Source organism: Chelonoidis abingdonii, chromosome 1, assembly GCF_003597395.2.
Source record: "Chelonoidis abingdonii isolate Lonesome George chromosome 1, CheloAbing_2.0, whole genome shotgun sequence".
Lineage (NCBI taxonomy): Eukaryota > Metazoa > Chordata > Testudines > Testudinidae > Chelonoidis > Chelonoidis abingdonii.
This window is the reverse complement of record NC_133769.1, coordinates 26,943,748-26,968,945: the sequence shown is the minus strand read 5'-3', so window position 1 is coordinate 26,968,945 and position 25,198 is coordinate 26,943,748. Positions and strand designations below refer to the sequence as shown.

The 25,198-nt window shown below is 41.9% G+C and overlaps 1 protein-coding gene across 1 annotated transcript in view; it reads left to right on the top strand.

Moving 5' to 3' along the window:
* The window catches only part of RELN (reelin), a 468,247-nt gene that overhangs the window by 259,171 nt on the left and 183,878 nt on the right, over positions 1 to 25,198 (top strand). The window contains exon 10 of the mRNA XM_032796143.2: positions 7,692 to 7,932. Within this exon, the coding sequence (XP_032652034.1) occupies positions 7,692 to 7,932 (241 nt within the window). The remainder of the gene's footprint in view (positions 1 to 7,691; positions 7,933 to 25,198) is intronic.

The window sequence follows — 25,198 nt, the reverse complement described above, 5'->3', positions numbered from 1 at the left end:
AACTGAGAGACGGAAGATCAAAAGTGACTTGTCAGGTTTGAGGGAGTCAGGCAAACCAGGAATTGAATTCCAGGATCTCCGGCAGCCCAGCTGACAAGTTGCATTGTCACCAAGAGATCTATCCCTTTCTCTCTCAAGTTTGAGTATGTAGAGGTGTCCCGATAAACAACATGAGGGAGAGCCATGCACACCCCACTACATCAGGAGCACCAAGGAACCATATGCGGGGGGCCCTAATGTTTGCGGAAGGCCTGTGCCGCATGTCCTCCTCACTGAGAGGGGCGACCACACCCCAGCTCTTGGAGGAGACCTCCTGATCGATACATACACTCAGGCACTCACAGTGTAGAAATTAAAAAAGCGGGCGACAGAACGCCCGCACTAGGGCCACATAGATTTACCAGTAGCTCACACCTTTAGGTAAGTTTTGCTTTTATTTTCTAATTAGAGATGCAATAAACTGCGAATAGGGTGGGCAAACCTTCCCAGCGTTCTACGCTTCCCTGCCCAAGATTCTCCTACGGCTGTCGGTAACAGCAAATTTATATGCCCTCATCACGTTTAATAAACACAGATATTAACTCACGCCAGCGCTGAGAGGATCGCAGCCTCACCCAAAGTCGACACTATTGTTCGTTCTTCCCACGTGATTCACGGATTGCCCTTTTTTCACATGAGGCCCAACAGAACATTGCTTCTAATACATCTTTCGTTTCTTTTGTGTGCTCGTGAAGAACATAACACAACTCGTGCTCCTGCTTCTGTCCTTCTCCATTTCCACTAAGTCTGCGAGGAGTTTCCCCACACTAGCATGTCTCCAACAACTATTTCAATGAATAATCAAGATGAGAACCTGGCGCAAAATAAAAGAGTAAATAAGAAGAGCATCTATTAAAACCAAACTAACCTATCTAATAATGAGATCGTACACGCTTCAATCCGTAGTTGGAAGCTAACAACACAGATCAATAGGAAGCCTGTCTTGACTAGCGCGACTACACTTGAGGTCCTCCCACCCTAAGACGAAGGTTCTCTCGCACTTGACCTTGAAACACTTAGTGCGTAACACATGCTTCTTGAGTCGGGTTGCCGTTGCTTCTTCTGGATTGGTGAAACTGGCTTTCACTGACTATTGCCTCTAAATTTATAGAGCAGCAGTTTGATTAGGCTAATAAACCGGAGCAATGCAGGTCCACTACTACATGAGTGAACTTGGAAGCTATGCTATATTTAGGCTCTGACATAGGCATTGCTAGGTCCTGAACCCCTACCACAGAGAGCACGCGCGAGAAGCCCCATACTTTGAAGGATAACAGTATCTCTATGATCGATATTTGTTCTGGTATCGAGCTTGTGAAAGCGAGCGAAGCCTCGTCTGTATGGGTCTTCGCCGACCAGAGGAACAGAGACGAAGAGTCAGTCGAGAAGGAAAAGTAGAGACCAGTACTTCAGGCAGATGATGGGAGCATATGCCCGGGCATATTGGGAGTGCAGCGCCCTTGCTAGTGAATGTTGCGTGACCACGACACACCACACACTCATTCCAGGGCCACCACACAGGCCGAGTGCCCTCATAATAGTAGGAGCGAGACTTCCAGGGGCTATGCGCCTCTGCGATGCTGTGCTTGGTTACATGTGGGAAAGCCTTGCGAGATCATGGACACTCTTGCTACTGCACGTGTCCCAACCCCAGAGCCTGCTCTTTGCCACTCGATCTGGTCTGACCACACCTACAGGGGGATGACGACTTATTGTGCTCGGGCTTCCTAAAGCGGCCTTCCCTCACTGCGAAAAGGACATAAACACCGACAACTTCAGACAAGACGCATGGAAAGGCAGAAGTCTCAAGTGGAGACCCCCTGAAGCAACAGCGAGAAGAAGGAACCTCTGTGGCACTCATCACGGATGCCTAAGACAGTAACGTAGGGGACCTCGAATAAGCAGGGTTGACGAGTTACTTCCCACTTCTGGGCCTAGCTGAGCCCGGGCTGAAACGTTCCAATGTGCTGGCGCTTTCACATGGAGTAGCGGAGACAGGTCGCTGTCAGCATAGAGAGACAGCTTCCCCCATTCTGTGTTGGTCTGCTCGCAGCAGGCGCACTGACGTGATTGCAGCTTTGACATGCTGTTTGTGTGGTTAATAGAGACCTTAACTATTGGCTATAGCACACACGGACTCACAAATCGTCACGAGCATCAAGCTGGAGGTTATTGAATCTAGATATATCGAGCCGAACTTGAGCACTTAATTAGCTTTACATCAAAATAATGTCGGCTATATCTCCGAAGTTTCCTCTCCTCAGTCGTAGACCGCTAAACCTTCTGTTTCTTGAGTATTTCGCCCACAGAGGCACCCACTTTTCCACTGTTTAAACAGGGGACACCGATCTCTCTCAGTAAATCATGGATTCCCAGATTCCATGAAAAGGTCCCTTTCCGATGAGGATACCAGCACCATCTTCACGATGAACGATAACACAGGAGTATGAGCTGCAAGGAAATCAGAGAGCACCGATCTGAGGTCGAGTGGGAATTGGCACCCGAATCCTCATCAAGTAGTGCGGTGTACTACCTCCATAAACAAAGACGCTATCCAGCTTTATTTAATCGTCTCACTAAGCCAAGTTGCTTGTGGCGTGTTCCAAAAATCACCCTCTAAGGATCAATTTTGAGAGAACCATATCCTTCACCCATATGTGGACATTCAATTTGGGAACTGAGCAAACTAATCCCATTTCATCAATACCAGCTATGGCTGCAACACAACAACCGACAAATAATACCGTATCCAAGAAGGCGAAGATGAGAAATTCCCTACCTTTGGAAGCCCTTGCAATATTCACTATAGAAGAATCACCTGACCCAGGCAGGAATCTCTGAGACTGCGAGCGAGTTCATAGAGCCTGCTATAGCAGATTGTGCCCGCAGAAGGTTGGGCGAGTCACATTGGGGGCATGGCCCTCCTCGAAAATTCCAGCAGTGACAGGCGAATACCGTCACCCCAAATGCTATAAGATATCTCTGGCGTCATTCTACTCTTGCTCTTGACCTCCTCCCCTAACCGAGGGGATCCTTGGAGAGGAAAACCTTGCTAAAATGGTATGATGAGAAAAGAGCTTCAATTCCACAGAGCACTCAGCCAGCAATGATGGCGGTGGTCTCTTCAGGTGTAAAGAGCGGTTTGTGTCTCACTCACACAAAAGAGAGGGGGCGCACTTCGGTTCCACACGCTGTCAACCACAAATTGCAAAAGGGGCATGAAGGCTCCACGCTCCCAGCGTGGGCATTTTAACGCGGAGGATCTTGACTATCTAAAATCAGGCCCTGCGTTGTTTGGGACAAGCCAGAACCGCGCCTAGAGTCCCTACGCATTACTTAGCGGTGGGCCTCAAAACTTCTTGGACTTAACGCTTTCTGGGCTCCTATCTTTTCGCCTTAGTTGGCTCTCACCTTATGAGTAATCGCCTAGCTGCTTCAGGCCCAGGGACTCCTTCTTTCATTAGGGATGTTGTAGGTCACCCACAGTGCGTATGATATGGATATCATTCGAAGAAAGAAGAAGAGGAGGCTCCTTACCTGTAACTGGACATTTTTGAGTTGTGTGGTCTATCAGTATTCCACTATCTGCCCTCCTTCCCTCGCCTTTGGAACGTTATCTTAGATTCACACCTGCGGAGAAGGAACTGGAGAGGCAGTTTGCCCTGCCCTTTCCACCATCAATAGGAGGCATGAGTGAGGCGGGGTGCAGCTGGACCAGTGTATGTTTAACACTGCTGTCAAATTCCCTCTCGGCTCCGGGCAAAGATGCAACATGTGTAACCCACAGTGGAAATATAGATACGGACACACACTCGAAGAAACCTCCAATTTACACGTAAGTAACTACTCTTCTAAAAACAGAAGACCACCCGACTACAACAACACCACCTCAGCCATAAGACATGTTCGTGGGCGGGTTTTTCTCCTCGACAGAATACCTGGTTTGACACACTGATGTCCATGATGTACTCCAGATTATACAGCATAGTAATGGTGGAAATCAGGCCCGTCTGTTTCTAACATAGTGTGAATGCAGCAATCCCTCAAGATGACTTTGATTACAATTTTTTTAACAATACTCTGACACAATCTTCACTGCCCCTTAGTTGTTGTCTACCTTCAATTTCTACCAATATTTTCTGACTGGTCAATCTTAGGAAAGCTTCATGCTCACCATCAGTCTCACTAGACTTCTGCTTATTTTTAGGGCCTACCCCATATCCTGTCCTGCTATTTTATCGCAGGGTTTTTTGTCATCTTGTCAAAGATGCCTTAGTTCTAATGGAACGCTGAATTAAATTCAGGCTTTCGTTAAGTGACCAATGGGCAATGAAGACAGCTTCACGTATCTGGATATCCGTCAAGAGGATCTTTGGTGTTCTGTAGGTAAGTGGCACCCTAACAGGCTGACTGTAGTCCATTACATGCTTTGTCTTTTTGTTTATATTTTGCTGTTAACCAAGCAAACATTTCCTCTTGCCATGACTGAAAACCCGCTGTCCTCACACGCGCACAGACAGGAAATACCCATAACATTCAATCCGCCATCTCCACCAACATTTTTCAACCAAGTGTCACCACCGTCCGAAATTTTCGGGGCACCCTTAAATATTTATGTTTCGTTCACACCCAGGTAGCCCCAGCATTAACAAGAACAAACCAACAAAGCAGACCCTGACATATCGAACTAGAGTGGTGAACTCCCGAAGCTTGTCTATCTCACCCACACACGAACACATTAGGCAGCTCTTAAACAAAAGGCTGTCCCCAAGATAGCACACCAAAACCCAAAACCGATCCCAATTAACTATTTGACAATCTTTGGGCTCATGATCAGTCAGCAACTAAAATACATCAGTGTCCCCATGTTTTCCTCGAAATGAACTCCTACAAAGATCAAGCAAAATGAGACACATAGATTAAATGGGTCTGTTGCTTTACTTAGGATTGTGTTGCAAATCAGCCTGAGCAGCCTGTGAAAATGTTCGAGTTGTTTCAGGTGAACTGAGTTTTGAGATTGAGACACTCCATCTGCGCGAGTAGCCTGATGGCTTTCCCTGGGATGAGAAGAAAGCCAAGGTGTCGTAGCTTCTACTCAGATCCCTGAACCTCATAGCGCTCAACAAACTGAGAAACACTAGCCAATATGAATCCTAACTAAGCTTAACTTACACCAAGCTTTAGTCTGATATCGCTTGCCAACCGAGACCCAGGAAAATTTCCAGGAGCCATCGAACCACCACAAGGTTCACCACCCACAAAAAGTTCCATAAAGGGGACCCAAGACTTCAAGTGCCCTGAGTATTACAACCAGGCAAGAAATAACTCCCCGCTAATACCAAAGTCTTCCACTCAATTTACCCCCTCCCAGGCTTCTGCTGGAAAGATATCAGCTTCCAAGTCCTTGAAACAAACAACGCACCCGGAGTTAAGAATATCTCTCTCCTCCCCAACTCCCTATCTTCCCACTGAGGCCTTCCTCAGAGCCCTCAGTAGATACTAAACAAAGAGAATTTCCCTTCCCTTCATTCCTTAGCCTACCCAGAGAAAACTCAAACAGGTCTTAAAAAGAAAGCTTTATATAAAAAGAAAGAAAAACACATAAACATGATCTCTGCATCAAGGTGACAATTCACAGGGCTATTGCTTAAAAGAAAAAATATGAATAAACAGCCTTATTCAAAAAGAAATACAATTTAAACATTCCAGCAACTACACACATGTAAATACAAAAAAACAATAAAAACCTGTTTTCTTATACCTGTACTTACAACTGGGAAACAGAATATTAGAAGCTTGAAGATAGAAAGATCCCTCTCATAGCTGAGAGACAGACCGAAGAACAGAGAGAGCAGACAAAGGGGACACACACCCAAACATTCCCTCCCTGAGCTTTGAAAAATCCGGTCTCCTGATCGGTCCTCTGGTCAGGTGTGTAGTTCCCTTTGTTAACCCTTTACAGGTAAAAGAAACATTAACCCTTAGCTATCTGTTTATGACAGGCCCCCGTGAGAGTTTTTTGGGGCCTCTGGAGCTGGGTCCTTCACTCACTCTGGGGAAAACTCTCATGGGGCTAGGCCCCCGGAGCTTCTTCTGCCCTGGGTCTTCGGCGGTGGGGGATCCTTCCGCTGCTGCCGAATTACCGCTGAAGCGAGACCCGCTTCCAAAGTGCTGGGTCTTTGGCGGTAATCCACGGGTCTTTGGGACACTTGGGCAGCAGGTCCTGGAGCAGAAGGACCCCTCCGCCGAATTACCGCCAAAGCGGGGTCTCCTGCCGCTGAAGACCCCAGGCCCCCTAAATCCTCTGGGTGGCCCTGGCTTAAATAGACTTTCTCTTGTGGGTGGAGAACCCCTCCTCTCTCCTATGCAAAGTCCAGCTCCAAGATGGAGTTTTGGAGTCACATGGGCAAGTCACGTGTCCATGCATGACTCAGTTTTTACAGGCAGCAGCCATTGTTTACGTGCTGCCTTGAACGTCCTCAAGTAGACTTCTTGTGTGGATTGGAGTCTTCTAAGATCCATTGTCCCTTAAGTGCTTCTTGATTGGGCACTTAATTTGCACGTTCCTTTCTCAAGAAGCTGACCAAATGCTTTACAAAGGGTACTTAAAATCAAGCAAGTACACAACCAATATTCATAACTTTGAATTCAAAAATGATACATGCATACAAATAGGATTAATAGATTCAGTAGATCATAACCTTTACAGGGATGGGTTACATGGAATATGTAACTTAAAACATATTCCAGTTATGTCATATATACATTCATAAGCATATTCCCATAAAGCCTTATGGGGGGCACCATCACGATATGTAATTAAATGTTTCAAATATAGCTAAGTCTAGGTTGTAAATGGTTAATATGTTAGGAGAACTTTATGTATTATGACAAATTTATGTATAGTTTGTTTTTCTGTGTATATGTTTTAAAAATGTAATAGACATTTTTAGAAAAAATAGTTTTGTACCTTCTTTTAGCTTCCTCCTGCGCTTGAAACAGCCTCTCTTTTCTAGCTCTTCAGGTATCCTTCATCTGTCTTTCAAAACCCATTTCTTCCATGAGTCCCTCTTTCTATGGGCTCCAGGCCCTCTTACACCTATTGCTCTGTTTGTTTGTCTGAGCTAATTGTAAATTCTGGTGCAGGGCCTGTGCCTTACACTGTGGCTTATAAAGCAACATGTTCTTTTATAATCAGATATTCAGTGGTTGCTGTTAAAATGTCAAAATTTGTAAGAGATACCATATGGTTACCACAGTTATTTTCTATTCTAAGCAGAGGCTGAAACTGTAAAATGTCAGATCCCACCATGTAAAATCTTTGGCAAATTCTGACTTTAATGGTGTCCATTGTAAATAATTCATAGTAAAATCAATTTGGTTTTCCTAGAACATTATGTATCATTCCAGTAAAGTACCACTAGATTTTAATGAATGTTTATTTCTCTTCATTTTCTCATGTATTTTGGACAGGATTATCTTGATTTATGCTTGAACTCCTTGCTCATTAAAACTATTTTCTGTTGTGCACAGAAAATCTATGGACACGTTAGGACATGGGTGTAACTATATCCCATCTGGCAAATCACTTTGATCAGGCAAACCTTCATTGGCTTGATATCGATCTGATTCTGTATCTTGATGTTCTACAGAGCCCCTTCTAATGTCAGCACCGTCATCCACATCCTGTACCTTCCTGAAGATGCCAAAGGAGAGAATGTTCAGTTTCAGTGGAAACAGGAGTATGTACATGCTGGTGAAGTGTATGAAGCCTGCTGGGCATTGGACAACATTCTGATCATAAATGCTGCTCACAGACAAATTGTCTTAGAAGATAATCTTGATCCTGTGGACACTGGCAACTGGCTTTTCTTCCCTGGGGCCACAGTTAAGGTTTGCTTAATTTTGTTTTGTACTTAAAAAAAATTAATGCATGTAGTAACAGAAAAATCACTTTCAGCCAAATTCTGATTGAAGAAGTGTATTTTGAGCTACCACCACCCTTTGCAGAATTTGGCTCTTTTTTTCTTTAATCCTCTTTGAAGTAGCATTTAACCTCTTGTCCATCACATCTAACTCAAACTTTTCTGCTATTTACCAAAATTAAACAGGGTTTTGTGACAGTTGTCATGTCAAAGATCATGTAGCAGAAAACATATAACTATTTCCTTTTAGCAAAACAGTACAGAACTGTTGAAACGAATACAAGTCTCTCCACTAAGTATTTTCCAGTCATTGTATTTGTCAGCCGAAGTGTAGTATTGCTGCCAATTATACCTGCTCCATTACCTACCCATGCAATTCCCTTCAGTTCTATATCATTATGACAGAAATGATGATGGTGAAGATGAATGTGATATCTCTCATAGAATCATTGTAAACAATATTTCTTGAAGTCAGTGAACTTGTAACAAAAATACTCAATTTACACAAATTTATAGCCCCCCTGCCCCTGAATTTTCCTAAATGTGACTTAGGTGATGTCACAGAGTCCCCCGAATTTTCCTAAATGTGACTTAGGTGATGTTACAGAGTCCCCGGGCGATGCTCTGGAACTGCTCCCCACCAAGCCAGTCAGGACTTTGGGGAGCCTCCTCTCCCTTGGAGCAGGCTTTTCAGGGCAAGAAGCTCACACGTCTTCACCTCTGGTCTCCTCCTTGGAGCATTCAGCATCCTCCCCTCCTGCACTTCCACAGCGAGCCCGCCCAGCGGGTCCTGGGAAGCCAACAGGTCCTGCACCCCACTTTGCAGTCAGACGTGACTCTCAGCCACCAGTAAAACAGGTTTATTCGATGACAGGAACAGGGCTAAAACAGAGCTTGTAGATACAGCGAACCAGACCCTCCGCCGGTCCATTCTGGGGGCAGTGAGCCAGACCCCGGTCTGCACTTCACTCGTCGCCCCCAGCCAGCTCTAGACTCACACCCCTCCAGCCGCTCCTCCTCTGCTCAGTTCCTTTCGCGGCCAGGAGGCTCACCTGATCTTTTGTCTCCACACCTTCAGTTGGCACTCTTTGCAGAGGAGGGCCCAGGCCATCAGTTGCTAGGAGACAGAGGGTCAGCCATTTAGGTGCAACTGACCCTTTGCTCTGCCAATACTTAAGAACTGCCTAGGGACACTGAGGCACCCAACAAAGTATTCAGAGAAAACATTAAACATTCCTAGTCATCACAGTGAGCATAATGTATCCATTGCAGTATACATACAGATGTAGTGGTCAAGCTACTCCATAAACATTGCACGAAGAAACGATGTCTGTTCTTCTGTTCTAAATATACCAACTTCTGCCACTGGAATTAAATAAGAATCTCCATAGCTTAAGTTTTATTCTCTTTGAGCAACCTCCTAGAGCAGAGTAGGCAACCTATGGCACGGTGCCGAAGGCGGCACATGAGCGGATTTCACTGCACTCACACTGCCTGGTGCTGCCACCAGTCCGGGGGGCTCTGCATTTTAATTTAATTTTAAATGAAGCTTCTTAAGACATTTTTAAAGCCTTATTTACTTTACATACAACAATAGTTTAGTTATATATTATAGACTTATAGAAAGAGACCTTCTAAAAATGTTAAAATGTATTACTGGCATGTGAAACCTTAAATTAGAGTGAATAAATGAAGATTCGGCACAGCACTTCTGAAAGGTTGCCGACCCCTGTCCTAGAGAGTGACATAATTACAGCAGGTCTGATGCCATCCAGGAGAGGGCACTGGTACAAAAATCCTGAAATATCTCATTATATTTATAGAAATATTTGTGGTGTACACCAGGAGTGCTATCTACTGAATCATCATCAATACTTCCAGTAGCACCAAAAAGGACCTCAGAAATCTTCCATTCCCATCATGAGCCAGCTTAGTGTGTGAGATCTGGCAAGATCAGAGCATCTGATAGAAAGACTGGAGGCTGTTTCGTAGATACATGAGCATGCTCTCCATTGGCCTGATTCTACAACCTCTCCCTGCACAGAACTCCCATTGACTTCAGTGACATCTCTTTGTGTGGAAAGCTGATAGAATCTTCCCCTTCATGCTGCAAAATATATGCAAGCTTGAATAGCAAATGACTTGCTGTTAACATCTTATTGCTCATTCACAAAAAAAGCAGTGGTGTCGTCAAAGTTCACTAATGATATTGGTAGTGTTTTGGCAAGTGCACAGGAAACAGATGTGGAATTCAGGGCAGTGAGGTAGTGTTTATGGCTTCATTCTTTTCCCCCATAATAAGACTTGTATGGCCTCTGATAAGCCTTTGTAGAAATAAATGCTGTTTCTACTATACGTTGCAATCTACTCATAGTACATGATAAAGTGCAATCATCTTTTTTGCTTCAGTAAAGTAATTTACATTAAATTGAAAAATTCTGCATATGGGATTTTGGAATGTAATCCTGTGCTGCTTGTTTAGTATATTTAGTCAAGTCATTTTCTATAGTGGTTTTTATCTTAATTGTGCTTTCAATCTCATCAGTGATGTTTAAGAATACATAACCCCAGTTTACCATTTAAGAAGATGTTGAAGTAAAGGAAGGACTGATGTGCGTCAGACACTGCTCCTATCTGCTTACGGGGACTAGTGTTTTTTTAAGTCCAGTGGCCATATTGTAATACCCTCGTTGATGTTGAATAGTACCTCACTCCATAAGTCTCACTGAAGACAACTGCTCAAGAATATGGGTATCAGAGTCAGGCAACAAGATTTCTATTTAAGAATACAATTAATTATTTTTATCAGGAGCTAAAGATTCCTTTTTATATATCAATTGAAGCAATTGCAAAGTTTCTGTTTAAAGGAATTGAACATGGAAAAGATGTGGCCCATAGGCTTAGGATTTTAGAAGGGGAAAAAGAGCAAAAAAATAAGTTGGATGCACACTATCGGTAATTTTTGTTGCAAAAACTCCTCACTTGCTATACCTGAAAGACACATCACCAGCACATACATGTTTAGCAAGCAGTGCTATATATTGCTGGGTTTTTTTTAATTACACTTGTGTAGCATCAGCACACAACAATGGTTAAACTTCATGCAAAAACTGGGTAATTTAGCAAATGAAAAGTTATATATCATAGAATCATAGGACTGGAAGGGACCTCGAGAGGTCATCTAGTCCAGCCACCTGCACTCATGGCAAGAGTAAGTATTATCTAGACCATCCCTGACAGGTGTTTGTCTAACCTGCTCTTAAAAAGCTCCAATAATGGAGATTCACAACTTCCCTGGGCAATTTATTCTAGTGCTTAACCACCCTGACAGTTAGGAAGTTTTTCCTAATGTCCAACATGAACCACCCTTGCTGCAATTTAAGCCCATTGCTTCTTATCCTATCCTCAGAAGTTAAAGAGAAAATTTTTTTCTCCCTCCTCCTTGTAACAACATTTTATGTACTTCAAAACTATTATCATGTCCCCTCTCAGTCTTCTCTTCTCCAGACTAAACTAATCCAATTTTTTCAATCACCTTTAATCATTTTGTTGCTTCTCTGAACTTTCTCCAATTTGTCCACATCTTTCCTGAAATGTAGTGTCCAAAACTGGACCCAGTACTCCAGCTGAGGCCTAATCAGCACTTCTCGTGTCTTGCTTACAACACTCCAGCTAATACATCCCAGAATGATGTTTGCTTTTTTTTCAATAGTGTTACAGTCTTTACTCATATTTAGCTTGTGATTTACTATGACCTCCAGATCCCTTTCTGCAGTACTCCTTCCTAGGCAGTCATTTCCCATTTTGTATGTGTGCAACTGATTATTCCTTCCTAAGTGGAGTATTTCTGTCCTTATTGAATTTCATCCTATTTATTTCAGATCATTTCTCCAGTTTGTCCAGATCACTTTGAATTTTAATCCTATCCTCCAAAGCACTTGCAGCTTCTTCCAGTGTGGTCTGCAAATTTTATGAGTGTATTCTCTGTGCCATTATCTAAATCGTTGATGATGATATTGAACAGAATGGATGCAGAATTGATCCCTGTGGAACCCCACTCATTATGCCCTTCCAGCTTGACTGTGAATCAATGATAACTACCCTCTGGGAATGGTTTTCCAACCAGTTATGTACCCACCTTACAGTAGCTCCACCTAGGTTGTATTTCCCTACTTTGTTTAAGAGAAGGTCATGAGAGATGGTATCAAATGCCTTACTGAAGTCACGATATACCATGTCTATATACCACGTCTACCGCTTCTCCCTTATCCACAAGGCTTGCTGCCCTAATAGCTTTATTTGACACAATCTGTTTTTGACACATCCATGCTAACTGTTACTTGTCACCTTATTATCTTCTGCAAAGGTGTCTGCAAATTGATTGCCTAATTATTTGCTCCATTATCTTTCTGGGTACTGAAGTTAAGCTGACTGGTGTGTAATTCCCTGGGTTGTCCTTATTCCCCTTTTTATAGATTGGCACTATATTTACCCTTTTACAGTCATCTGGAATCTCTCCTGTCTTCCATGACTTTTCAAAGATAATTGCTAATGGCTCAGATATCACCTTAGTCAGCTCCTTGAGCATTCTAGGATGTATTCCATCAGGCCCTAGTGACTTGAAGACATCTAACTTGTCTAAGTATCAGAGGGGTGGCCATGTTAGTCTGGATCTGTAGAAGCAGCAAAGAGTCCTGTGGCACCTTATAGACCAACAAACGTTTAGGAATGTGAGCTTTCGTGGGTGAATACCCACTTCGTTGGATGCATCCGACGAAGTGGGTATTCACCCACGAAAGCTCATGCTCCTAAACGTCTGATAACTTGTCTAAGTAATTTTTAACTTGTTCTTTCTCTATTTTAGCCTCTGATCCTTCCTCATTTTCACTGACATTCACTGTTAGTTGTCCCATCAATACTAACCATTTTGGTGAAAACTAAAACAAAAAGGTTACTTAGCACTTCTGCCATTTCCACATTTTCTGTTCTTGTTTTTCACATAATGCTTCTTGTCAAAAATCCGTTTCAAAACCAACATTGCATATGCCAGAGGAGAGAGTGAATTAGTTCACTAACTTTACATTTTTCTAAGCCTGTACTCTGTTTTAGGTGATAAACTAAAAGAGTTTGTCAATCTAATCACCAGGTGACATTTGTTCCCATGTGATTAGAAGCTTGAAAGTTTAGGTTGTGTAGTGGCTAGTGGAGCATGGTAGGGAATCCTAATGCCCTTCCTCTCCACCAGATCCCAGCCCAGAGCTTTATGGAAAGTAACATTGGAAGGTTGCTCCCCATAGAAAGCCTAGATCTGCAACCCTGGGCTACTTCCTACCTATATGAACCATCTGTTTGAGGCATGACTCCTGTAGTCCAATCAGTCAATAGCTTCACAAACTGAGCAGGGTGCTGCAACACTTGCTGCTTTTTAAAGTGGGTAATGGTTGGGGAAGGTGCTGCAGAGGGCCTTACCTGCTATGTGGCCCCCTCTCAGGCTCCACCTTCTGTCTGACCTCCTCAGAGAAGGATTCTTCTCTCCTGCAGTCTTCCCACCACCCATTGTTTGGGATTCGGAGTACTTTTAACCCACTCCTCCAATTCTAGCATGCTCAGCAGCCTTGTAAGAGCAGGGCTACCTGGCCTCGGTGTGAGGTTTGTATACCACATCACACCCCCTCTCCCTCAGACCCTGAGCTGTGGTGCCATAGAGGTGCTCTGGGTCTCCTCTGTCCCGTGAAAAGAAATCCACATTTTTATCTTCCACACCTGCACAGTCAGACACCTGGAAGTTATACAGCTGCAGCAAGAGGTACCATTACATGATGCATGGGTTTTGATTGTTCATGAACTTCAGCCATTGGATTGGTGCATGGTCAGTTATTAGACAGAAGAGCTGCCCCCATAAGTAATATCACAGGACATTGGAATTTCACTACCAGGGGCTGCCTCCTCAATCCCGAGTATGCAACCTCCTGTGGGAGCAACTTTCTACTGAGGACAAGGCTAGGATGTTCTTCTCCTCTGAGTTCTGAGCCTGACATTAGATGCATTGGTTTGTAAGACAAACAGCTTTGTGAAGTCTACATGGAACAGCACTGGTTCTGGCTCAACTGACTTTTCAGTGTTCTGAATGCCTCATCACAGTTTGTCATCCAATAGATCCTTTTGGGTGCAGAATTTTTGATCAGGTCTGTTAAGGGAGCAGCAAGGGTGGTGAAGTTTGGGATGAATCGCCAATAGTACCCGGCTAATCCCAGGAACAAATGAACTTGCTTCTCAATGGAAAGGGTAGAGCAGTCCACTAGGGCTTGGACTTTGTCCACTGGAGGGCATAACTGTCACCCTCCCACTGCATATCCCAGGTAGGTGAATTCCCGGGTGGCCAGTCGGCACTTGGTTGGGTTGGCTGTCAGTCCTGCATCCTTAGGGGTACTGTTGTCTGAGCTCATCCTGGAGATGTTGCGGCCATTCACATGGCTACCCCCTCTGCTCTGGACTGGATAAGAGACCTTAAGATCTAACTGTAGTCGTGCTGTTGCTTTCACTGTTCCACTATTGCCATACAAAGAAGAAGTAGTACTGCTGTAAAGTGCCTTTTGGTCAGCCCACCCTTCACTGTAGATGGTAATATCTTTGATGTAGGGCGCTGCACATGATCCAGACAGCTGCAACACTCTATCCATCAACCACAGCCCCATCGAGCCCAAAGAGCATCATCTTAAATTGATATAATCCAAATGGAGTGAAGAAGGCGGTCTTCTCATTAGCCTCAGGCCTCAAGAGGATCTGCCAATACTCCTTCATTAAGTTGAGGGTGGATATACACTTGTTGCCCCGATGCAAAACAGGCCCCCCCAGTAGAATGTGGTTCAGTCCTTAATTCAACCAAGGACACTGGTCCCTTTGGTTGAGGTCACTCTGCCAGGCCCAGATCCCTCCTTACCAGTTGAGAGTGGGCTTCTGGGCTTCTCGCAAGGTCTTTGTACTTCTTTCTATTGGGTTGGGTGCCCAAGTTCCCCAGGACACCTTCGGCTGGTTTGAGGCTCCATAGTGTATAGGCCCCGGTGATGTGCTGAATTGATCTTTGGTGTCTCTACTTTGGACCCATGGGACATCAGATAATTCTCTGCCAGAGCGATGATCTCTGCCAAAGATTTGGGACTGTCTCTCAATACCCATTCACACACCTTTGTGGGGAGGATCTGCATGAACAGCTCCATGATGATCTTCTTCTCCACCTGAACCCCTGTGCATTTCTCTGGCTGGACCCGCCACCAGCAGTGTTCCTCCAGACTTTGGGCAATGGCCTGGGGCCTAACCCCAAACAGGAATTCTCACTGCAGAACCTCGGCTGGTAGGTTTCAGGCAAGATGTTCAGGGTATCAACAATGGCCACCTTGATTTTGGTGTAATCTTGGGTGGCCAATGCGGTATCATCAAATTTCATCACCATACTGGCTTTCTGCAGTTCACAAAATTAGTCTTAATCAGTCCCAAAAAATCAGGTCTTTGCAGCACTCCCATATTTTCCATTTCAGATCCTCAAGACCCTTGTCTGATGTCCAAACTGCTATAGCCATACAAATATCTGTACCTATCATTTTTATGCCCCCCTACCCCATCAATTAGCATTTTGTGTGGTTTGACATTAAAATCTTGCTTGAAGTCCACTCCAGTCCACCAGTGGCTTTCCCCCACCAAATTATTTGACACTTCCAAACATCAGTCAGATTTCCTGGACATTATTATTTGTCAGAAACACTTCATTGTATAACTAATTCAGTCTATGTTGTGCATATAAAAAGTGTGGGATGAGCGTTCTATTCCTCTCCAAAACTACTTGAAAAATTACACCATAAGGCTGACAAATTTCATAGGAGAAAGGGAAAGAAAAAGGAAAAAAAAGAAAGAACATTTACAAAAATAAAAAGCTTTTATATGTACTGTGGGCATTTCACGTATTCATTCTTTCTCATATACACTCCCACCCTATGACCCAACCTAAACAAAGCAGCTGTAATATGGCATGTTTTTCAAGTAGGTCAGCAGTTGCAAATCTATGCGTTTGCATATCAATCTGACAAGTGCTTCACCATGTACTTGCTCCTTACAGCAGCCGACATTGGGAGAACAGGAAATCAGCCATATTTCTTTCTGACAGAAAAGGAGAGATAAAGACAGGTATCCAGCCACTCTTAATAAACTTCATTAAAATCACTCGGGTGCCAAAGTTGGGGACTCTACCAAACTCAGACACGCTGTCCAGATCAAATAGGCTAATGCTGTAAGAGATGTGCTGACCACTATGGGTTGTTTTTAAACTGTTTCTCAGGGTATTATCTCCATGAGGATAGTGTGAGCACCCTGTTGTGGGATACTCTCCCAGTGTGCATATCCCCGATGTTGTTAATTATGAAACAGCTTTGTACATACATTGCATGCTTTTCCGAATATTTCTGCCATGTGTGCCCAGGCATGGTGTGTACAATGAAGATTGACTTCATTCACTCCAATCTACATTTTTAAAAAATGTGCCAGTTCAAGAGGGACGGGAATCAAAGTTTGCACTCAGAAAAATACCTTGGAAGTACATCTGTAAATCACAATTTCTTCCTTAATTGAGCAGGCATCTGCCATGTATGACAAAGATATGCCAGTTACTGTGCCACATGTGGCAGTTTCATCAACTGACTGGCTAAACTCACGTCCTTGCCCCCCACTCATAGTGCTTTAGTGATTTCAGCAATCCTAGATTTCGGATTTTTCCACATCTTTTTCTTGAATATGCATTGCTGGGTGTCAGCAAGTGGAGAAGTCATGCATGCAAACTCACAAGACACTGGCAAAAAGACTGGCTAAACTATTCCACAATAGCAAATCCAGATCAGAATTCCAAATTGTCATTGAGCCCTCAGTTAAGAAGTGTGAGTGACACATTTTTTCATCATGTGATCTTTTTCACCACCAACATTCTGGCATTGGTCTTTTTAATATATTTTTACCATTGTGAACTGATCATGCTCTATTTATTTATTTATTTCAAATGAACAACATTGTCTATTTCCTTTGTAGTTTTTAAAAAATGATATCAAACAGTAGGTTGAGGAACCAAGTCCCTGATCTGTATTAGCTGTGTTTGCTTGCAAGAAAAGAGCAAAAGAGACAAAGTTGACTGAATCTACCTTTGTGCCTCCTGTATTCTCAACCCCCAAGAGAAATCAGAGCAGCCTCAGGACTGCTCTAACTACAGGCTTGTTAACACACAGTTTTTGTACTGCTTTAACTATATCAGTTTGAAAATGGTGCAAGTCCCTAGTGTGGATGCAGTTATACAGGCGTTAAGGTGCTTATACCTGTATATCTTATTCCTGTACATTTATGTGAAAAGCTGTACTAGTATAAGGCACCTTAATACCTGTATAACTGTGTTCACATGAGGGGTTCTACCAATTTAACTATTTGGGTAAAAAAAATCACTACCTTGACCAAAATAGTTAAATTGGTACAATAACTGTGTGAAAAACAGGCCTTACAGTTGGCTGTTTATGACTCCTTGGACTATTCTGACAGCTGAGAATAATTAGAGCGCAGCATAGTCCAGCCCACATCCTGTACCCTAGAACTGTGCGGGTGAATGGCATAGACTTTCTATTCCAGTTCTGTGGCAATCAGGGAATCCCCTTTCACTGGGGATATCTCCACTGGCTGGATTCATTAGCTTTACAGCCCCTAGGTTGGGCTCCTCAGGACAAATGTTTTGGTGACCTCAGAGTACAGCCACTAACTCTGGCTGGTGGCCCCTCTCACACCTTTTCCTAAAATACTTAATTAATGTTAGGAAAAACAAATAAATATGCACATAGACACATCCATTTACTTCTTGCTATCTAATAAGTCTGTTGTGAGAAGTGATATCAACAAACATACAAGTATCCCTTTTCACAGCAGACTTACTCAGCCCCACAGACCTGGGGACAAATTAAGCCCTGGATGGGTGGTCGGGGGAGTCAATGTCGGGGGAGGGGGAGCGGAGCTTAATGCCCCATGGCTAGGGGACAGGACCCAGAGACAGAGCCTGAAGCTGTGCAGCCAGAGCCTGGGGCCTGCTGCTTCGCAGCTGGAATCTGGTGCTGGAGACCAAAGCCCTGAGGCCAGAGTCTACCACCTCAGGGCTGAAGCCTCAAGCCTGAGCCCCACCACCCATGGGAAGGTGGGAAACTCATTGGCTGCATGCTTCTCCAGCATTGTGCCCCAAGTGTCTACAGAAGGGTCAGGGCCCAACTCCTGCTGGCAGCCCCAGCAATCATCACCAAGATGGTGCATCCAGGAGCAACAGGGAGGAGGAAGGGCTCTACTTTGCCCCCTTCCCAGTCATAATCCAGGAGTCTGTAGCCTCAAGAAAACCCCCTGGTGGCCACATGTGGCCACGGTGGTCGCATTTGAGAAATGCTGAGTTAGTCACTGTAAACAACAAAAAATCTGGCCTTCACAGTTCATTGTGTGATACAGCATAATATAATCAATATGAAGTAACACTGGTGAAATGTAAAAGAGATCAAACTACTGGGATTGATTCTCCTTTCACATCATTTTATGCTGGCTTTCATAAAGTTACTTCTGATTTTTACCCGGATAAGCGAGATCAGAATCAGGCTCACTGCTGTAGAATAACACTTTTGGAATACTAAAACATCAGTGGTTCTAACACATACAATGTAGATAACCATTCAAACCATGGCTGAAAATAGTTTTAATCCCAAGTTTGCAGTGTATTAGTTCTACAGTCAGTTTATACATGCATCATAAAGTACTCCACATAAAGAATTAATGTTGCTTGATTCGTAAAAAGGCAAATTGTTTCTAGTGCTACCATTTGAATGACAATCTGTAACAAGAAATGATGAGGAAAATCACACTTTATAAACTGCCTCTCATCACATTACAGAGCAAGTTTCAACCTATTGTTTTGAAACGGGAAAGTGCACTGTAACCCTGCTTGCACCTGGTCTGCTTTCTTAGCCAAGTTTTCAGTTTTGTAACTTGCTGTAAATTATCTAAATATCTAACATGTGGAAAATGTTAGAATCTTTATTTACCTAATGGGGAAATCTGTCCAATCCTATAGTAATATTTCCTTTAGATGTAAGAAGGACTTCAACCCGGAAATCCTCATAGGCAAAATCATATAACTGCTTAGTTCTAATGATGGCAATTATATGATGGCTTTAAATATGTTAGCAGAGCAAGAAATTGTATGTGAATTAAAATTGTATTAACAGCAGTTCAGTCCATCTACCTGCTATCACATTTAAAATCTTGAAGTTCCAAATACCAACATAACTCTTTCCCAGCAAGACACAATGTCTAATTTATGACTCTGCCAATAACACAGCTTTAATTAATTTTCTTCATTCTGTTTCTCTTTCCTCTGCTTCTCAAATCTCATCTGTTTGTACTGCCTAGATTTTAATTAAAAAAAACCTCTCGTCTCTAAGGAGCAATCTGAAATGGCAAAAATGATCACTTAAAATATTACAGTCATTAAAAAATTGGCTGCAGTCAAAGTAATGCATTGTCAGTTGGCCTACAAACAATATTTTAGTTTTCTTTTAAAGTGCATTTTGTATTTGAATTGTGTACCACCAGCCAGCCTGGTTATCCGGAATGTTCTTCCAGCTGGGTGGGCCGAGTGACAACTCCTTAATGGAGGAAATTGATGACTCTGCTCATGGAAAGGTGAGGCATACTGGGCAGATTTCTTTCCATCTGCCACCAGCCCTTTGCAAGCTGGCATTGCCCAAATGCCCAGTATATTCATTCCACTGTAAGCAATATTGCCAGAAATTTAATTGTGAGGCTACAGCTGTCTGAAAGAATCATCAGGGCCATTAGGCCCCAGAGAGATATTACAAAGAGGTGCATCAGTGCTCATCTTTAATAAAAACCTAATTAAATGATGGTAAGGGTGACTGAGAATACTTTAAAAACACAGAGGTGAAGCCACTAACATTTACATCGGTGTATGGGGATCAGCCTCAGGAAGATGTTATTCACAGCTGAGGCCAAAAATCTGTTACACTGGGGAATGTAGCACTGATGTTTCCTGTTGATGCTTTCTAAATGGCAAAATTGTATCAGTTACACTGTGTTCTTCTTTTCAAGCAAAAGAAAACCAAACAGGGAAATAGGATAATATTTGTTGATGGACAATTTTTGACATAAACAAATAGGAAAGAAACCTGATTTTTATGAACCCCAATTTTTTAACCCAAATTTGTGTCTCTCCCTTCCCCTGCCAATCTTTTAATGGATTCCTGCACATTCCCCCAGTTTTACTGATTTTATTTTATGGAAGTTTCATATGTCCCTGCAGACCTATGTAAACTGGAGTGTTATTGTACCACACTAACAAAACTGAAATCAAATATTTTTATCCTGAGAGGCAGCATGGTCCAGTAACTTGGCCACTGGACTCAAAGTTAGAAGATCTGGGGTTTGTCCTCTGATCTGCTGTGTAACTTCTTTGTGCTTCTGTTTCCACTCCCACCATTTGTCTATTTAGACTGTAAACTCTTCAGGGCAGGAATTGTCCCTTACTTTGTATTTTTACAGTGCCTAGCACAGTGGGGCCAGATTTCAGCTGAGGCCGCTAGATAGTTCTGTAATACAAATCATTTGTAATGAGTACATTTTTCAAAAGCGCATAAGTGATTTAATAGTCTACATCACTTTTGAAAATAGGACAAAAGAACTTCAGTTCGTTCGAAAATTTTACCCAATATCTCTTTATGCAAATATGTAGATGTCATGTAGTGTAGCACTAGGGTTAGGAAGAAGGACACAGTGATAGCAAAAATTTGGGGATATTTCTTAAGTTAGGTTCTGAGCCTTGATCCAATCCATAGTTATACAAAAACAATTATGAGAATAACCATGCGTGGTTTTAGTCATTTGCCTCTGAAATCCAACAGATTTGAACAGTCCTAATTGAAACTTTTCTAACCTTCAGAAGATCAGTAGGTTTTCCTGGAGAGATGTTCCTAAATTAAGTGAAAGACGTTGATATAATATCTAAAAACTGTAACTTATAGAGTAACGCAGGATTGACTCTTCTCAAAAGCTGGATTCTGAAACCATTCTGTGCTCTTTCCCATAGTCACTATCTTCAAATGATTATCTAATGTCCTCATATTGTGCTGTGCAGGGGCGACTCTAAGTATTTTGCCGCCCCAAGCACAGCAGGCAGGCTGCCTTACGCAGCTTGCCTGCGGGAGGTCCCCAGTTCCGCGGATTCGGTGGCTTCCCTGCAGGAGGTCCGCCGAAGCCGCAGGACCAGCAGACTCTCTGCAGACATGCCGCTGAAGGCAGCCTGCCTGCTGCCCTCGCGGCGACCGGCAGAGCGCCCCCCGTGGCTTGCCACCCCAAGCACACCCTTGGCGTGCTGATGCCTGGAGCCGCCCCTGGTGCTGTGGAAGATTTTTTTATTCCTGGATTTGAAACACCCATGGATAATTCAAGTTGTAAGCTTTTAGAGGGATGCCTAGTCTATTGATAATATGCCAAAAAGTGGGCCAGTATTTGCTAGACAAACCGATAGTTGTATCCACTCCAAAAATATATTGTTCATTTAGATTTTAGCCATTGCATGTTGCATTGCCATGTGATACAACATAGCACAACTTAACATAATACCACAGCTGCAATTTAAAGGACTGATTTAATGGAGCAACTTATGTACAAAAAAAAAAAATCTCAGATAAAACCTAGGTTAAACTGGAGTCAGTATTGACACTGGAGTCAATATTGAATACAGGCAGTAACTTTAGCACTAAAGCATTACAGGGATGTTGTAATTAACTAAAAATCATGCATAAGAAACTCAGGAAATTCAGAATTAAGGTTAAACTGAAAAGGAATCCATGTATGTTGAGATATGAGAATGCACAGCTAAGACACCCAAGCAACCTTAATTTTGCCTTTATGGTATGCAATAGCCATACAGTTGCAGTTAGTATGTAATGGGTATTTGTAGTACCAGATTAGATTAAATTGATTTTTAAACATATATTTGATTTTTTTTCATTTTTCATTTTCTTGGGGCTGCCATCTTCCCTGAGGACAGCCTGGCTTCACTCTTATTGGCAACCATGGGAGGCAGAGACCATTCTGAAATCCACAATTTTGCTAATGGCAGTCCAGTAGCCTGACTTCCATTGAGAGCAATAGGAGGTGGCCAGTTTATTAAAAAAGATGATGGAATTTTCTGTAGAAGAACATTAAATTGTCAGCCTCTGCTAAAGAAAAACTTTCAGTTATGAAGAGTAACAAAAAATGACCATTAATCCTAAAACAAAGTTTTCAGAAGTAGCCTGGGCACATAACTTCAGTGAGTTTGAACTATATGGGAATAATTATTCTATTATTAAGATAATTTGGAAGAAAACTATGGAATGACACAGGTTTTAAATTTCTTAAAGGATCCATTTTTTAAAATAATTTTAACTCATAAACTAAGGCATATACTTGTAAATTGTCAGAAAATAGATTTTGTACTCAGAGTGAATGCTGTAATTTGGGGGATGATATGGTGTATGCTTCGTATGTGATTGAATCCCTGCTTTAAGTGCTAATTTTAACTCAGCCTTAACTATGGAACTGCAATTGGTGCTTCCATAATAACAGAGGAAAATATTCTGATATCATATGGTCTCTTGAATTACAATTATTTAGCAATTTAATCTAATGTGGAATACACATTCAAAAAAGTATAAATCAAAATGTAACTGAGAATGTTGACTCTTAAATTGATAATTTCGATAAAAGATATCCAGTATCTTAAACTCAAGGCCAAATTAACTTCTGTAAAAAGCGGGTGCAACTCCATTGACATCAGTGGAATTATGCCTTCCCATTATACCAGTTATGGATTTGGTTCATAATACCTTAATTGCTCACATTTTAGTACTTTTCTTTCTTTAATATAAAACCCATTAGAACTAGATTTAAATACTTTAAATACTGCAAATAATTACAACCTGACAAGGAATATGTACTTTGGGAATGAGGTGACATAGAACATTTGTAAAAACAGTACCAGTTCGCTCCTAGAGGCCTGGATTCAAATCCTATTTTGATCAAAAGAGAAAATGAGTTTGATGGGCTTACTTTAGTCCCCAGAGTACAGAGTGAGCCCTATCACAAATGCACACTGTAATTCAGCACAGTCAGCAATCTGTTAGATGATTGAACAAACTGACATTGTTGGGGGGGGGTGGCGCAGGTCAGAAGTGAAGTGTGTTGGTAGAGCTTTGCTTAATTGAAAATTTAGTTAAGTGTAAGGCTCAAAATGCTTTGAATTGAATATAACAGAAACAAAAATGAGCAATACCAAGCACTAAGAGTAATAACTTGAAAGGTAAAAGAAAAACTTTAAATGTAAATCAGAAATTAAGCACAAACTGAGGATGGTTATAAAAGGAAAACAAATCTCATAGATAACATGGTAGGTCAGAGTGAGGCTTTTGAAGGCTCAAATCAAGACCAAAAATCAGTAGATCAATGGAGTTCACATCTTTCTCTGAACAGAATACACACACGCTGAGCTGATTTTCAAAGGTGCTAATGAGCACCCACTGCTCCCGTTGTGACTAATAGAAACTATGGGTGTTCAGCGCCTTTAAAAACCAGATCACCTATATTTAGATACCCCAGTATGGATTTCTAGGTACCCATCTTTAGACACTCAGGTAGGGATTTTAATGGCATAGGGGTACCTGGCTCCTTTAGATTCTGTTAAAAATCCAAGCCTCAATTTTGAACATCTTTGCCACTCTCTTTCATGGGCTTTGGCTTCATTGGTAACTCCAATAACAATAAACCCATAAGCCTCAGTTTAAACTTTCTCTCCCATGTGGCTGTCTCACAGGGGAAAAAGTTGACTACAGCCAAAGTTAACCTGAACAAAGGTCAATTTGAGTTGTGTAGTAAATTAACATCTAAAAGAAGTATGAAATACACACACACGCAACACAGAAAACATAGCTCTAAGAGTAAAAACATAGTTTTATAGACCTAATTAGATAAGTTATAGTTTTGTTCCCTGTTGAATTTTGCATAGCTTCCACACACAGCTGCAGTACATCACAATATAAATGACTTTTTTTTGACCCTGTAGTCAAAATGACTATTTACTTATCCAGACTACTTTAATGGAAACTCCGTCACACTTACCACAATAAATATTACTGTAGACTGCAGGACATACTAGCCATTAAATGCTAATGTGGTTACATCTGTTTGAGGTAGATTTTAATTGCTGGCTTTCATCAAGTAAGTAATTACAAATGATATAGTCAGCTATCAAATGAATGCTTGGTTGTAACTTGCCAACTGAGAAATATACTAGATCTGTAAATGATGCTCCAGTGTCTATATTCAACTATAGTAGATAATTCTCTCTACTTTAAGTTCTGTCTGTTTAGTAAAAGACATAACAAGACTGAACAAACTTGAAAAGGTGGCTCCTGCAGCCTAAGGATTAAATTTTCATTCTGTACATTCATTTTCACTGTTCCTGAGCATGAAAAAAGAATTTTGTGGCAGATTGAATGACTGATAAATGGCCAACTTCCTCCCCATTCTGCAAACGGATATACTGAAAATCAAGTAACAAAATAAACAAATGAATTTTACTCTTAAGTCTCAAGTGAGCAATATATGCAAACATAAAAGGTATTAAAATAGACAAGCAAAATCCATTTCATAACAATGTAGTATATAATAACAACGAAGTACAAGGAATGCTTTTTCAGAAAGGTATGTGTTCAGATAATAGTTGCTATCAATACATACTTTGTGTCACAACCTAGTGAAAATAATTTTTTTCTTTCAGTTGTAGGTATATTGGGTTGTCCCATATTTAAAGTGTTGTGGTAGTTTCTTGACTGTTTCAAGCATTATTGTGTATTTATGGTAGAATTCTTGTTATTTTCTAAGATAAACATAGCTCATGGCTTTTCAGCATTTTTAAATCTCATAATTGCTTTGACCTCTATTTGGGGCTAAATATATTAATAGAAGTTTACTTATTTCAGCTGCTGAAATTTCTCTTTATACCATGTTTTGTTCTCTATATGAAGTTGAGTAGTTCTTATTTTGCACTGAAACTGACTGTCTGTCATTCCAACATCAATATAGCAAGAATCTGCATGCCCTTAAACCAAAAAGTCAATGAGCGA